The sequence below is a fragment of the Mytilus edulis genome, chromosome 9 (genome assembly GCF_963676685.1).
Source record: "Mytilus edulis chromosome 9, xbMytEdul2.2, whole genome shotgun sequence".
Lineage (NCBI taxonomy): Eukaryota > Metazoa > Mollusca > Bivalvia > Mytilida > Mytilidae > Mytilus > Mytilus edulis.
The window spans coordinates 79881905-79896643 of NC_092352.1; the positions used below are offsets into that span (position 1 = coordinate 79881905).

Consider the following 14739-nt stretch of genomic DNA (forward strand, 5'->3'; position numbering starts at 1 on the left):
TTAACCCTACATTTTTTCTTAAAATGTCCTGTACCAAGTCAGGAAAATGGCTATTGTTATCTTATAGTTCGTTTCTGTGTGTGTTGCATTTTAGTGTTTCTGTTGTGTCGTTGTTCTCCTCTTATAGTTGATGTGTTTCCCTTCGTTTTAGTTTGTAACCCGGATTTGTTTTTCTCTCAATCGATTTTTGAATTTCGAACAGCTGTATACTACTGTTGCTTTTTTAGCGGGATCCCAACCCTCCCTCAAAATGGGACAGTGGTGTAACGGTACAACATAAGAACGAACAATTAAAATCAGATGAAAAAGGCTTAAATCATCAGATGGATATAAACAGAAATACATCTAGCAAAAACACAAGTGGACCTAGCCTGGCCGGGTATTTGTACATCCTCACAACAAAAAGACACTACGTACAGATCTGAGTACTCGCAGTAACTGACAGCTAGTCCAAAGCAAATGTATAACAATAATATTTAGTTTGCTTTTAATTTACTGAGAACAAAATCTATATTAATACCAATAAAAACAATATTCAAAGATCTAGTTTCGGTGTTGAATTAGTAACTTTTTTTTTTTAGGATCGATAAATTTACCAGGATTCTAAATTTCCGGGCACGGTTAACAAATATCCGTAAAAATGAAGATGGGCTATCCCGTTTGAAATAAGTTTTCTACATGTACAACCCAACTTCAAAACCAAATCTTTTTAATCTATTGATGCATTTAGTAAAAGTTTTAAGTAATTTGTGGTAACGAAATCCCTGACTAAATAATTTACCAGTAATACATAGATTACGTTCATTAAAATCTAAAACGTCTCAACAGACACGGACACAGCGAACGAGTTGTGATTTATACACACCGTAAGATGGTAAGAAGGAACATAACCATCTAAAAAAGAAAAATTAACAATAGGGAACGAAAAATCGTCCTTTTTGTCGTAAAGTTTAGTGTGAAGTTTCTCGTGTAAAACTGAAATATCTACATCTAAGAAAGGACAATTATTACCGTTTACATTTATTTATTTAAGATAGTTCCTTTGGGTAAATTTCGGCAGTATATTTAGAAAATTCTTGATTATTTAACGAAAATAGTAATAAATTGTTGAATGTATCAATTAAATGCAACTTAGACGGGTCTCTACTGAGTTAGGTAAAAAATTTGTGATTCATAAAAGTACAAAAACAAGTCTGCTATTAAAGGGGCGTAATTAGTGGCCACGGGAATACTTACAACCTGTCGATAAACTTTGTTGCCGAAACGTAAATAAACATTATCAAGGAGAAAATAAACAGTTTCAATCCTCTCATCACACCTGCAGTAAGTATATCTAGCATATTTACCTTTCTCATTAGAGAAGACGGATTTAAATGAGTTGCAGCAAACATATTTGAATTCAGATTTACCAAACGATCATTTAATTAAACAGGAAAACTTTTTTTATAAGATTGTGTAGAAGTGTAGTGTAAAGAGTTGAAAGGTCAAAACTGTCAACAGAATCAAAAGGACCATCAAAAGCACGTTATTTATCCAAAACATCCAAAGAATGTTTTACAGTCCAAAAATAGTTCTTTCACTATTTTCATATATCTTATTACAAAAGTTAATGATAAGTTTTTTGATAGTAGTAATGAAACTAGTTAAAAGCACTGAAAGGTTAGTTGTAGAACACTTACTATAGAGGCCGAGATGAAACGATATTTTACTGTTTTTTGTGTAGTTTAGGTGACATGTACATAGTAGGGACCTTCAAATGTTCAGAGGAGGCCTTAAGCTGTGATGTGGTTGTGATATGTATGTCTACTATATAACTTTGTCGGCCGGTACAAACACAAACCGCTTTGAAAGTTCTTAAATTTATTTCTCATTCTAAAAATAGGCGTATTATGTACTCTTTTATTTATTTCTGAATTATTTTTAAAATGTGATATTTGAATATCCACAACATTCATACATTTATTTAAATAAGAATTAAGAGATTTTTTTTATCACATTTTTCCCGTTTACACCAATGTTTACTCGATAAGTTGATCAAGTTGATAAAAAAAAACACCTAGTTTGTTAAGATATTTAATTTTCAGAAAATGTCGTTTATTATCTTCAGGTTTATCGATACGCGGGGTGGCAAAAAGCTGTAATTATACGCGCATATTCATAGAGAGGGCTGAAGAAAGAGATTGTGTCACACTCCTTGAAAATATCATGTAATTTATTAATTGGTATTTGACCAGTTTACATTATAATTGATGCCTACCATTGTTTTTAAATATAGGTAGGAGATTATCAGGTTTATAATTTATACGATGTTTAATTCGTAGATTTCGATTGATAAGTTTGCCATGGGAAAGCTGTATATAAAACAATATTGTGTAAAATCAATTGCATCAGGCATAATTGTTTTTTAATCAAAAGAAAAAATTTAACACACAGAAAGTAAAACAGAATCGATGCATTTTACTATTGATATATCTATCAAAAATAATTATGTTAAATCACCAACAAGCTGCAAATATAAATATTTAATCATAGTTTTTCAATATTATTGTTATGAAATTTCCTTAGAAATGTGATAGATTTTTTTCCCTAGGACAAAATATGTCTTATGTAACTTTTCAACTCTGGAGACAACTTTGTACATGGGATGATTATAACAGGTATTGAAAATTTGGGTTAGCATATGTTTCCTGTATATTATCTGTATAATCTTTAAATCAGTTGAATTGAAGTCTAGAGCTGGCATGTCAGTAAACTGCTAGCAGTCCTTTTTTTAATACATATTGCCATTTTTGATTAGTTTCTTCTGTTATCTAATCTAACATCAGAATGTACTTTTACCGATTTTTACTGTGCGTATGGCTGTGTGTTTGTTTATTCCACATTGCCTAGTAGTATAGGGGGTGGTTAAGATCTCACAAACATGTTTAACCCCACTGCATGTTTGCACATGTCTCAAGTCAGGAATCTCTGGACTTGTATGTTTTTTTTCATTTTGGTTCAATGATGTTTCAGAGTTTAGTGTGACGTCTAATTTCACTGACTTGTATACATTATTGTTTAGGGGCCAGCTGAAGCTCACCTTCAGATTCAGGATTTTCCTACCATGTTCAAGACACATTAGTGGCCGTGGACTATGTTCTGCTCTTTGGTCGGGTTGTTGTCTCTTTGAAACATTCCCCGTTTCCATTCTCAATTTTATTTTGTAATTGCGTAATGAAGACTTGTATCTACGCGTTTGTAATTTATCTGGTGTCATTGCATGTATCTTTGTCTTAGATTTTATAGCAATATCTGCCTTTTTTATTTAAATACAGATGATAAAAAATTTATGGACTGAAAAAAAAATGTATATGATTGCATCGAAACAAGCTTCTATAAAAATAAGTATGGTCAAAACATGCAATCTTTAGACATTCGGCATTCAAATAAAATGAAAACAGCATATTTTATCTTAACTGTAAATGCCGCTATTTTGAAAATTCCGATATCGACAAAAAGTTTGTTTTTTTACTTGATTAGGGACCTAATTTGCAATCCACTTAAACTGTTAAAAATCGCATACATTGCTAGATCTATGTTTCAAGTATTACAATATAGATGCAAAGCATTACTTGATTTTAAAAAATTTGTAAAATTAATGAGAAGTAGACGAGATATTGCTAATTTTACAATAGAGTTAACGGGTGACAACGAGAAAAAGAACAACATTTAGTATTGATCAGGGACGTAACTTAAGTAATCACAGTGTAAACTGTTAGGACCAACATGTGTAGAAAGAATTGTATTCGAAAACCAAGAAAAGAGATGCAAAAGGTAAAAAATGGGTTGGATTAAATAAAAAAATCAAGTACATTTAACATATTGAAGAGCCTATAAAATTTCTTGAATAATGATGGCGGACTGTCGCGTCATAAAAGGTACATTATGTACTTTTCAGTTGGATATGCTTTCAATTTGTATGTGATGAAGCCAACTTTAAGGAGAATCGATTAAAATCATGTACCTAATTAAAATGCACTCATATAGATGAAAATCACTACTGTTACAATAAAATTCGTACCCGAAAAAATCCAAAAACCTAGTAAGTCAATAGCAGACGACACATCACGCCATTTTATAGTTTCATCAGTTGCACATATTTCGTCGACATCAACGCGTTCTTTATCTTGAATATCAAAAATCACATTCCTCTTCAAACAACGAATTTTTCTTTCAAATTTTACAACATAAACAAATATTTTCGATTTTTGGTGTCCCTCTTCTCTGTGGTGTATTCTTAGCTGTAACGAAGTAACGATAAGAACCAAAACACCGTATCCAAGTTGACTGACGATGTAAATACTCAGTATACATGTATTTTCTGAATTGACGGGTAGTTTGTCGTTAATCAGTGTTAAAAATACTGCAAAAGACAGGAAAACAGTCACTGAATACGACATTTTTTCACCAGCATCAGCAGGAATAATGAATACTAAAGAATTAAGGATTCCCAAGAATATCATAGGTGTAATAATGCTGACTATGTAATACGTGGCTTTACGGCGTAGATTAATTGTGAATATAATCTCGCTACTGTCATAAACAGACTCTGTCTGAACCGAAGTTGAAATAATTGACCATAAACTGTTCTCTCTATATCCTCTAAGGTCAATATCGGGATTAACGGCATCGATAACAACTAAATCATCTGTATAAGTCCATAATGCGAACCGGATATGACAAGTCTGTTCATCAAAAGGGTAGTAGGTGACATCTATGGAGCATTCATTCTCGAACACGTGGTACGGATACCAAGTTACCCAACCGTCACTGTCAACTAAAATGTAGTAGAAACTTCCTCCTAATTCTTTAAACTCCTGAAATCCATTCTTTAAAACAAAGTCTGGTTTCCAAATATTATCCTGAAAGAAATGAGGCCGATTATAATCATACATTATATTGTAGCCAATCTCTTCATCCTTTAAGCCATCTACTCAGACACGCCAGTAAGAAAAGGAATGATTTCAATTTAAAAAAAATAGCAAATTTAATGTTTAATATTCAGCTTGAAAATATTAAATTCTTGGAGAAAAAAACTATACAGGCCTTTATATAAAAGGCCAAACTAGTCTTTTAAAAAATCCAAAAATAAATAGATTAAAAAAAAATCGTTTATATGGGTTGGGTGTCCCCCAAATCTGTATTCATTAAAATGGCCTATTTTTGTACCCCCCCCCCACGACACCCTCGTTTAATATTTTAATATTATCATTATCAATTAAATATTCAATGTATCTGTGTTTAAAATGTACAATTATCCAAGGATTGCCAGGACTTCGAATTTAAATATTTATCTTTTGTGCGTAGTAAACTACGAAAACTAATAGTGACTTTAGGCTGAATTATTTTGTACATAAGTAAACCTGTTAGATTTCTCGTTTGAATTGTTTTACATTTGTCATTTCAAGGCCTTTTATTGCTGACTATGTGATATGGGCTTTATTCATTGTTGAAGGCCGTACGGTGACCTAAAGTTTTTTTTTTCTGTGTCAGTTGGTCTCTTGTGAAGATTTGTCACATTGCCAATCATACTACATTTTCTTTTTTTTATGTATATAAAGCGGTATAATATGTTTATGTAAAGATTTTTGTTACAAAAAGGTATACATGATATTTCGTGAGAAATAACGCGCATAAAGGTAAATATATAACAAGGCCTAACATTTTCCCCTGGTATTCGTAAATCAAAATGTACTATAAATTTATTAAATTTATCAAATAACCAATCATTCAGATGCTCAGTAAATAGTAATTTGTGTCTCAGATACATGAATGATATTGATATTTATAAAAGAAAATATTGTCTTATATTTATTGACATGTATGATGATTCTAATTTAAGCCATATTACAAAACTTCAGAAATTTCAGAAACTGTCTGACAGATCCTTAATATCTTGTGTATGTGCACCCACCGAACACAAGGGTTAATACATATTGAATCATACTTATTTTTATAACCAACTATTGAAATATATTTGTACGTAATTAAACATGAAAAACATCAAACAATTCAAGCAAGAACACAAACGACCTAACTTATTAATAAAACAAAACAATTTGCGGAATACACATACATGACATGAACCAACGAAAACCACTAAACTATAAGCTCCTGACTTGAGACAGGCTCATGCAGAATATGTCGGATTTAAAATTTCAAAAGCCAAAACCAACTAAAAGAAAACATGTATTTTAGATTAAAATTTCAATCAGTACACATCGAACATCCAATGGATTTAGTGTAAAGACGTCATTAACAGTCAGAGAAAACCATGACCTTTTGCATTCTTATTCCTATATACAATGATATAAAGTTAAATACTGTGGATTCATTTATTTTCGTGGGTATCAATTTTCGTGGATTGAGAAAAACTTGCATGTTCGTGGATATTTAAGTTCGTGGTTGTCAAACTTTGCAGACAAGCTTATAATAGATTTGTTATTCGTTGACCATTTATTTCGTGGTTCACCTATACCCACGAAATCCACGAAAATTGGTATCCAACGAATAATCATGAATCCACAGTAATAAATATTACCGAACTCCGATGAAAATTTCAAACGAAAAGTCCGTACGCAAATGGCAAAATCAAACCTAAAACACATCAAACGAACTGAAAACAGATGTCATATTCCTGACTTGTTACAGACATTATCTTATGTAGAAAAGAAAACAACAATTACAAATGTACTATAACAAATCATTGGAATAAAGACGTATTTAAATAAAATTGAGAATGGAAATGGGGAATGTGCCAAAGAGACAACAACCCGACCATAGAAAAAACAACAGCAGAAGGTCACTAACAGGTCTTCAATGTAGCGAGAAATTCCCGCACCCGGAGGCGTCCTTCAACTTGCCCCTAAACAAATATGTAATAGTTCAGTGATAATGAACGCCATACTAATTTCCAAATTGTACACAAGAAACTAAAATTAAAATAATACAAGATTAAAGTTTACCTGAAGAACACTGATGAATTCAATGTCGTTATAAGCAGCACTATCCCACACTAGAAGTTCATCAGTCCAAGAAACTTTTAGGAAACCAGCAAATACTATTTTTTCATTAACTTCATCAATGTCATGAATGCTTACAAGTTCCATTGAGACATACATATCAGTGACATCAGTCTGATTGACCATTGGTCTCACTTGTTTGTTATAACTGTTTGTTACAAACAAGTCCGTTAATAAATTCTTGACATCGTCAGAAGTTTGACAGAAGCCATTGCTTATTGTTAAAAATAAACAAATGATACTTATTTCACTTGCCATTTAGTTAATAACTTCTTCTACAAAATTTGTGTTGAGTACCGTCAAGATAAGATGCTGATCAAATGAATCGGATTTGTGATGTATCAACTTATTTAAAATGGATCAATTCTGTAAAGTTCATTTCAATCCATTTAAATATTCATAAACCTACATCCTACACATTCGTGGCCGTGGAATATTTTCTGCTCTTTGGTCGGGTTGCTGTCTCTTTGAAACATTCCCCGTTTCCATTCTCAATTTTAATTTATAACAAAACAGCTTCTGTAGAGCCTTTATTACTATAAATACAACTGCATAAGATCATCAAGCTTTTGATTGGTTACTACATGTATGTGTCGCACAAACATCAGTGGCGAATCCTGAACTCTTTACAAGGGGCCACTGACTGCCATAAGAGGGGGCCGCTTCAGTCTACAATTGTTTCCCACGAAAGGGGCGTTGTTTATCGAAGCTGTCATATATATATGGTCTGTCCTAAGATCAGTTGAATTTATTTTTAGTACTAACTTACTGTATATCGATGCCTAACCACTTTCTTAAGTGTTACAGAAAAGAAAACTGGGACTTCAAAAAAAAATATTTTAGAATGCATCAAACTTCACCTGTAAAAAACATTCTAAGATTAAAAATTTAGAAAATTACAGTTAAATTTATATATTTATATATGTAACACAACGTGTCCTTCCTCCCAAACGTGTCTATATTCTCCTCGAACGTGTCCGTAATATTCATTATTTTACTAACGTGTCCGTAATATTCAATATTCCACTAACGTGTCTTATAATTGTTATCGCCTAAACGAGTCCACTGTTAAACTTTTCTTTTAGTGCTAATATGCATGTATGTCTTTAAATTTTGACTGAAATTGCTTCATGCTCATTTAAAGCGAACACACAAAAATGTCTAGTGCAGTTGAATTTATCGTTTAAGTTGTAAATTGTGTGTTACTAATAAACTCCGATGATGCCTTTCATATTAATCCGACGGCGGGCTTTCGGCAGAATTTCCTTCCCTTTTTTCAACAGTTCTGATATTTTATAAGCTCTTCAAATCAAAAACAATAAATAAATTTTAAGTTTCGAGCATTAATAAAGATACACATTGACAAACAGAGACATAGCGTCCACCAGTGCCAAATATTTCATGCGTTATTTAAACGAAATTATGTAAATACTAATTACTGCAGATAGGTTTTATTATCCTACATGAAATTCAGGATTGAACCTTATTTTTTAACGGTTGTTCTGAATTAACAGTAGATGGGATAGTAATTTAAAAAAAATAAGAGGCAGTAAAGACCAATGGTTTTGTTCTGATAAGCATTATTACATGTAAAAACTCATTTTAAAATAAGTAATTGCTGGTAATAACTGGGTACATGTAGTTACGGAATTACTTGTTTAAAAAAGTGCATCAGGAAATACATGTAAGTCCTAAATTTTAGTTATGACATGTAATTCTAATTTCACCTGTTTACTGTAACATATATCATAATTCGTCTAGTTACATTTGTTGTAACAGCCCAAATGTTAGCTTTAACAAAACGTTTTTTACTGCTAGATCTGTTTATCTTTACCAAAATTTTATTACAAAAGCTTGCTTTTACTTCTTATAACTGGCCGTGAATTAATCTTAGCTTCAACATACGTGATTTCTGACAACTTGTCAATGAGTGGGTAAAAAATTACTCCTGTATGTAATGTCTCTTTTCAAAAGATTTGATATAAAGTACATATACATGTTGTTTTGAACAGTCCTAATATTTTAATAGGTGAAATATTTTGATCAGGAAAGATACTAAAATTTGTGTTATAAACGAATATGTATAAATGATTGTTTAGTGCCGAGAATGATGGTATCAATATATGGAATATGACTTCGTAACAAAATTTTCACATTATAATTTCTTGTGAATATTTTATTCTCTAGAGACTGTCTTTTTGTGGCTCAATTTAAAAACACACGTTTTTCACACAAAAGGATTAGGGGCAATAAGGCCCTTATTTGGCCCAAATATTACTACAAATTTATAAGTTATCATACATATTCTTGAATAACTAAAAAAGGTATAAGAAACTAAGAAAAACAAAACAAATTTGACATCGAACAAGTTACCATGGCAATAAATCATGACTTAATTTGCATATTATGTTAAATTTCGTGATTTTCCTTGTATTTTCATCATATTATATATAGCCAGACTATTTGCTGGGTATTAAAATGAAGATTCAAGTCGGTATAAAGTTTAACAATTTAATAAACGATCCAACAAGAATATAAACGATGTTACAATATTGAGTCCGGTGTTTACGGTTTAAGAACCTATCCAAAACTGAATATAAATTATTTTTAAGAAGTATATAAAACAGAATAATTTAGAAATACATGTAACAACGGACTAGGCAATTATTGTCCATTGTTCAGATAATCTGCTAAAAGCTGTCTTTGACACGTAGATACGAAGTCCATTATCGGATTAGTAGAAACATACATTTTAAACCAAAGATAATTGTGTGGGAATATTTGAGTTTGTTCTCTGCCTTTATGATCTTTTTGTCCACGTATGTAACCAATAGCGATCTGTGAAGCGTCCGTGTAGAGTATAAAATCTTTTGAAAAGTCTGGAAACGCGAGTATTGGAGATGATATTAAAAGTTTCTTTATCTCCTCGAAAGACTGTTTGCAGCTCTTGTCCCAAATAAATTTAGCTCCTTTCACAAGCTGTCTGTGTAACGGGTTAGCAATTTTAGAAAAACCTTTAACTTCCTGTAGTAATTTGCCAGTTTTAAAATGCTCTGACATCTGTTGTATTTTGGGGAACTGGAAATGTTTTTACTGCATCTGTCGTGGTTGTGTCAACAGCAATTCCATCTTTTGATAAAACGTGGCCTAAAACTTTACTTCTTTTGCAGCGAAAGTACATTTTGTTGGTTTAAGTTTTAGATTGGTTTCCCGTAGCTTTTGAAATAGAATCGTAAGGTGTTGCAGATGCTCTGCAAATGTTCTTGAAAAAACGAGTACACCATCCATGTAGACTTGTGCATTTTTCCAATTAATACCGCGTAGGGCTTCGGACATTACAAGCTGAAATTTATGTGGACTGTTAGAAAGGCCGAATGGTAGTCGGTTGAATTCGAAGACTCCTTTGTGACATGTGAATGAGGTTTTATGTTTAGTCTCCGGATCTAACTTTATTTGATGGAATCCATTGAACATATCGACAGTACTATAGAATTTCGCCTTCGCCTCGCCTAACATATCAACAATATCGTCCATTTGAACAATTGGGTGCACTTTGTTAGTCGTCAAAGTATTCAGGAGACGAAAATCAACGCAAAACTTCTACTGGGGCGTGTTGGGTGTTGACGATGCTGACTTTGGACTCTTCTTTTGGTCTAAACAAATGGGACTCGCCCATTCACTTTGTGACGGTTCTATAATATCGTATTTTAACATCTCTTCTACATGATTGCTGGCTTCTCCTTTAACGACTGCCTGTAGAACCTTTGTCTTACAGGTGGCGCATCGCCTGTTTCAATACGGTGGGGATGGAGATCTGTACAACCAAGTTCGGATAAATTCATTGCAAAAACGTCCCTATTTGTACCTAACATCACCATTAGTTTTTGTTTTTGTTCTGTTGTTAAATCAGAGTCAGAAAAATTGAAATTTAAACTTTTAGCTATTTCGATGTACTTTGCTTCATTATTTTTATTTTGTGTACCCTTATCTATTGAATTTATTTCTATTGTGTCATCGGTGATTTCACTTGAAATCGAGTTCTCTACAATTTCACTGAACTTTCCTATTTTTGTATGTTTCGATAATCGTACTTTGGCATTTGTAGGATTAAGAACTTGTAAAAATTATTTATTGTTTCTTATTTGTACAAGACATGTGGCACCTACAATATTCTGTTTACCATATTCTGGGTTCGGTTCAATAATACCTGTTTTAGATTTTATACTTTTGTCAACAGTTTGAACGGGGATAATGACTGTCTGGCCATGGGAAATCGATTGCGTTCAGTATGGTTCCCACTTCTGACCTACTGGGAATTACTTCATCGTTAACTAGAGAAATAAAGCATATACTATTGTCATAATTATCACCATTAGTAAGGGGAACTTCAGTAATATCAGACTGTAGGACAAGAGTTTTGTCATCAAAATTAAGCCTTGTCTTCTGGTTGTCTAAAAAATCTAAACCCAGAATTATAGAATGTGAAAATTTTTCAAAAATATGAAATGTTTGTTGCATGGTTAAACGACCTATTTCTATAGGGACTTCAATTGTTCCTATTCCTCTTAAAGATGCTCCGCTTGCTCCAGTTGCAAGAAGAGATGCCTTTTTAAGTGTTACTTTCTTATGCAAATTTGCATAATAAAAATCTGCCAAAATTGCCTAATAGTAGCTCCAGAATCAACCATAGCCATACCAGAATGATTTGCAACCCGAATTTTAATTAAATTTGATGCTTTTGTGTTATTTAAACCTGTTGCCGAAATGAATATTGATGGTTGCGCCGAAAAATGTTTTGGTTTTGATCTACACATTTCTGCTTTGTGGCCTATGCATTTGCATTTATTACATTTTATTCTAATAAAGCGACATTGTGATGGTATGTGGTCACACTCACCGCATCTGAAGCATGGGTTACGTCTGCGTTGTCGTCTTGGCGTTCTGGTACGATGTTGAACTTTGCGATCATCAAGAAGTGGTTCCACCATGGTCGGACTTGTAGTAGGTTGCTGTAGCACTTTGCTGTTTACGGCACTAATTTTTTGTAGCATCTTCTCCATTTCCGGTTGCAGTTTTGAAACGATATTATCCGGCATTCTTTTCTGGTCTTCCTCTTGTAGACATTTTGATGTCGCTTCTACTGAACGCAATCGATTTTCTGCTTCCACCACTGTCTCTGGCCATTTACCGAAGTCCATTTGTCGCATGTGCTCAGGTTTACATTCATTTCGGAGCTTCCATAAAGTAAATTGTTCTCCATAATTGTGGTTTTCAGATAAAACATGAAGCCGGTTAATATAGTCTGACACTTTTTCATCTTCGCGTTGAGATATGTTTATTAATACAGTACTAGTTTGAAAATAAAGATAGAAAACTGCATAAATTCTGTAGTTTTTCATCGACTTTGTGAAAACAGTACATATTATGACGTAATTGTTACGTCATCAAATAAAAATCGTTAAGTTTTTCATTTACACGTATATTTCTTGACCCGATGCATTTCTAAACATTATGTGCCAATTTGAAATGGTTATCAAACATTTTATTTTTTCTTGTGCCAAAACTAGGCCTTAATGCCTCTACTCCTTTGTTATGAAACTGAATGTCATATTTTCTTCTCTCTCTTTTCTGTTTTAATTGCCAAGTATATGTATGAGGCTATGCTTGGCAAACCATTTATGAGAATATAAAAGGGATTTACAGAAAAAGTAAACAATGGGACCAAAAATATTAATAACAGGCGATGAAATATAACTAAAAGATAAGATTGCTTCGTTGTTAATCGCTTAACGTCCGGCGGCAAATAGTTCATGTATGTTTAGGAATAATATAAATACCAATTGGCAGAGGAATAAAGAATAAAGCGAAATTGTAAAAACTAGAACTAGAGAAACGATGATCTGAAACCCTAACCATTACCATGCACAAATGATCCGGAATGGGGGCGTGCTCATAAAAAGATGGCGGGTTTAAACATGTTTGGGGGCTTTCAACCCTATCCTAACTTTGGATATTGCTTTTGGAAAAGCTACAATGGATGCCAATTATATGATTTTGTATATAGAAAAGTAATTTCAATGCTTAAATTACTTTACCAAATGACTCCTGGATATCTTTGTGAAAAACAATGCATATTAAAAATCACACCTGCTCTATCAGAAAAGATTTTTACTGTGTAGTGTACATATCATATCAAAATTATAGAAAAATCTATCAGCTCTTATTAACAAGACGGATAATTTTATTTGAAGAGGTCTGGTATTCAGTTTAACAGCTTCGGAATTTTTGTTTACTTTTCAAACTGGACAAAATAACTACTTCACATAAAAATTCATAATCTATATTTCACATGTAATGTCACCCATGAATAAAATATAAAAAAAATGAATTAATAAATAAGGAAGATACGAAAAAATCTTCAAATTATACACTGTTCACACTAGGGACTTAAAAACTCAACCTGAATATACTATAAACTTTTTTGTTGATTGTGGTGAAAAATCTACAAATAATGTGACACAATTAAATCTTTAAAATAAAGATGTATTGACGATATCCCTGTTTGAAAATTTGTTTTATTATAATAACAGTATAATAGTTTAATGTTGTATAAAGTTTTTAGTACATGTATTTTGATGTTTCCATTTGTATTTTTTTCTTCAGGACATCGTAACTATTAGAATAGTCCTAGGATCGTTCTTAGAAACCGATATGTGTCTATATAACTATTTTTAATTGAATAAATTCTTTCAAAGCAGTTTGGGTGAGTTTCCTATAATAAAATTTTGAATATTGTTTTAAATTGCTTATTCTTTCTAAAAAAATTGAACTGCTATATAAATCAAAAAGAACAATATCTCTTTTACTTGATGTTAGTAGATTAGAATGAAATTCAATTCCACTTGTCATCAAAAACAGAAAAACAATTATCTTTACTAGATTTTAATCTTGCAAGGACAAATAATCAGGATCGTTGATGCAAATTTCCTGAAAGAGTTGAATTTAATCCTGGAAATTAATGGAAATCTGTATTACAATTAAATCTTAATACCATCATCAATTTTCTGTTTAATTGTAAAGTTTTGTTTCAAGACCATTTTCTCTTTCGATTTTCAAAGAACAAAAATATTCAATTTCCATTTCAATAAAGATACAAATTGAATATGGAAATATATTCTGACCCACAAAAGAAATCTTCTGAATATGTAATTTATAAACGAAATATTGGTAAATATTTTGACATACTTTTTTTCCTGCAAGTAAATATCATTTTGTAAATTTAAAGAAATTCTTTTCAACTTTAATTTTTGCAAAAACTGCATTTTATTCTATTTCAAGCATAAAAAAACCCAATAAACCTGAAAAATGATTGCTCTTCTGTCCAACATGCTGTATATCGAAACCTAATTGATCTGCATCTTTTCTTGAAAGCTGACAGAAGGCATATTTGTTTTAAAAAAAACAAAACAACAACCGTATCTCCTTGTAGTGAATATATTGCATAAAAAGTCTGAATTTTCTTTCATTAAGTGGCCTGAAAATTCATTCATATAACCGATCGGGCATATATTATGATTTAGTCGAAATGTTTGAAAATTCTTTCATAAAACTGGTAGAAGGCATATATTATGATTTAGCTGAAATGTTTGAAAATTCTTTCATAAAACCAGTAGAAGAC

General features: G+C 31.9%; 1 protein-coding gene across 1 annotated transcript; it reads right to left on the reverse strand.

Moving 5' to 3' along the window:
* Positions 1-3901: 3901 nt before the first annotated feature.
* LOC139490201 (neuronal acetylcholine receptor subunit beta-3-like) lies at positions 3902-7319 on the reverse strand. The gene is made up of 2 exons (XM_071277051.1): positions 7005-7319; positions 3902-4901 (listed from the first exon to the last, which is right to left on the reverse strand). Exons 1-2 carry the CDS (start codon positions 7317-7319, stop codon positions 4008-4010), a joined length of 1209 nt encoding a protein of 402 aa, XP_071133152.1. The 3' UTR covers positions 3902-4007.
* Between the last annotated feature and the right edge of the window lie 7420 nt (positions 7320-14739).

Bases quoted from the DNA above. Each gene is read 5' to 3' on its own strand.
- LOC139490201 (XM_071277051.1), bottom strand. From the start codon at position 7,319: ATGGCAAGTGAAATAAGTATCATTTGTTTATTTTTAACAATAAGCAAT. The intron at 4,902-7,004 runs GTAAACTTTAAT...CATTTCTTTCAG, and splicing joins AATTCATCAGTGTTCTTCAG to GATAATATTTGGAAACCAGA.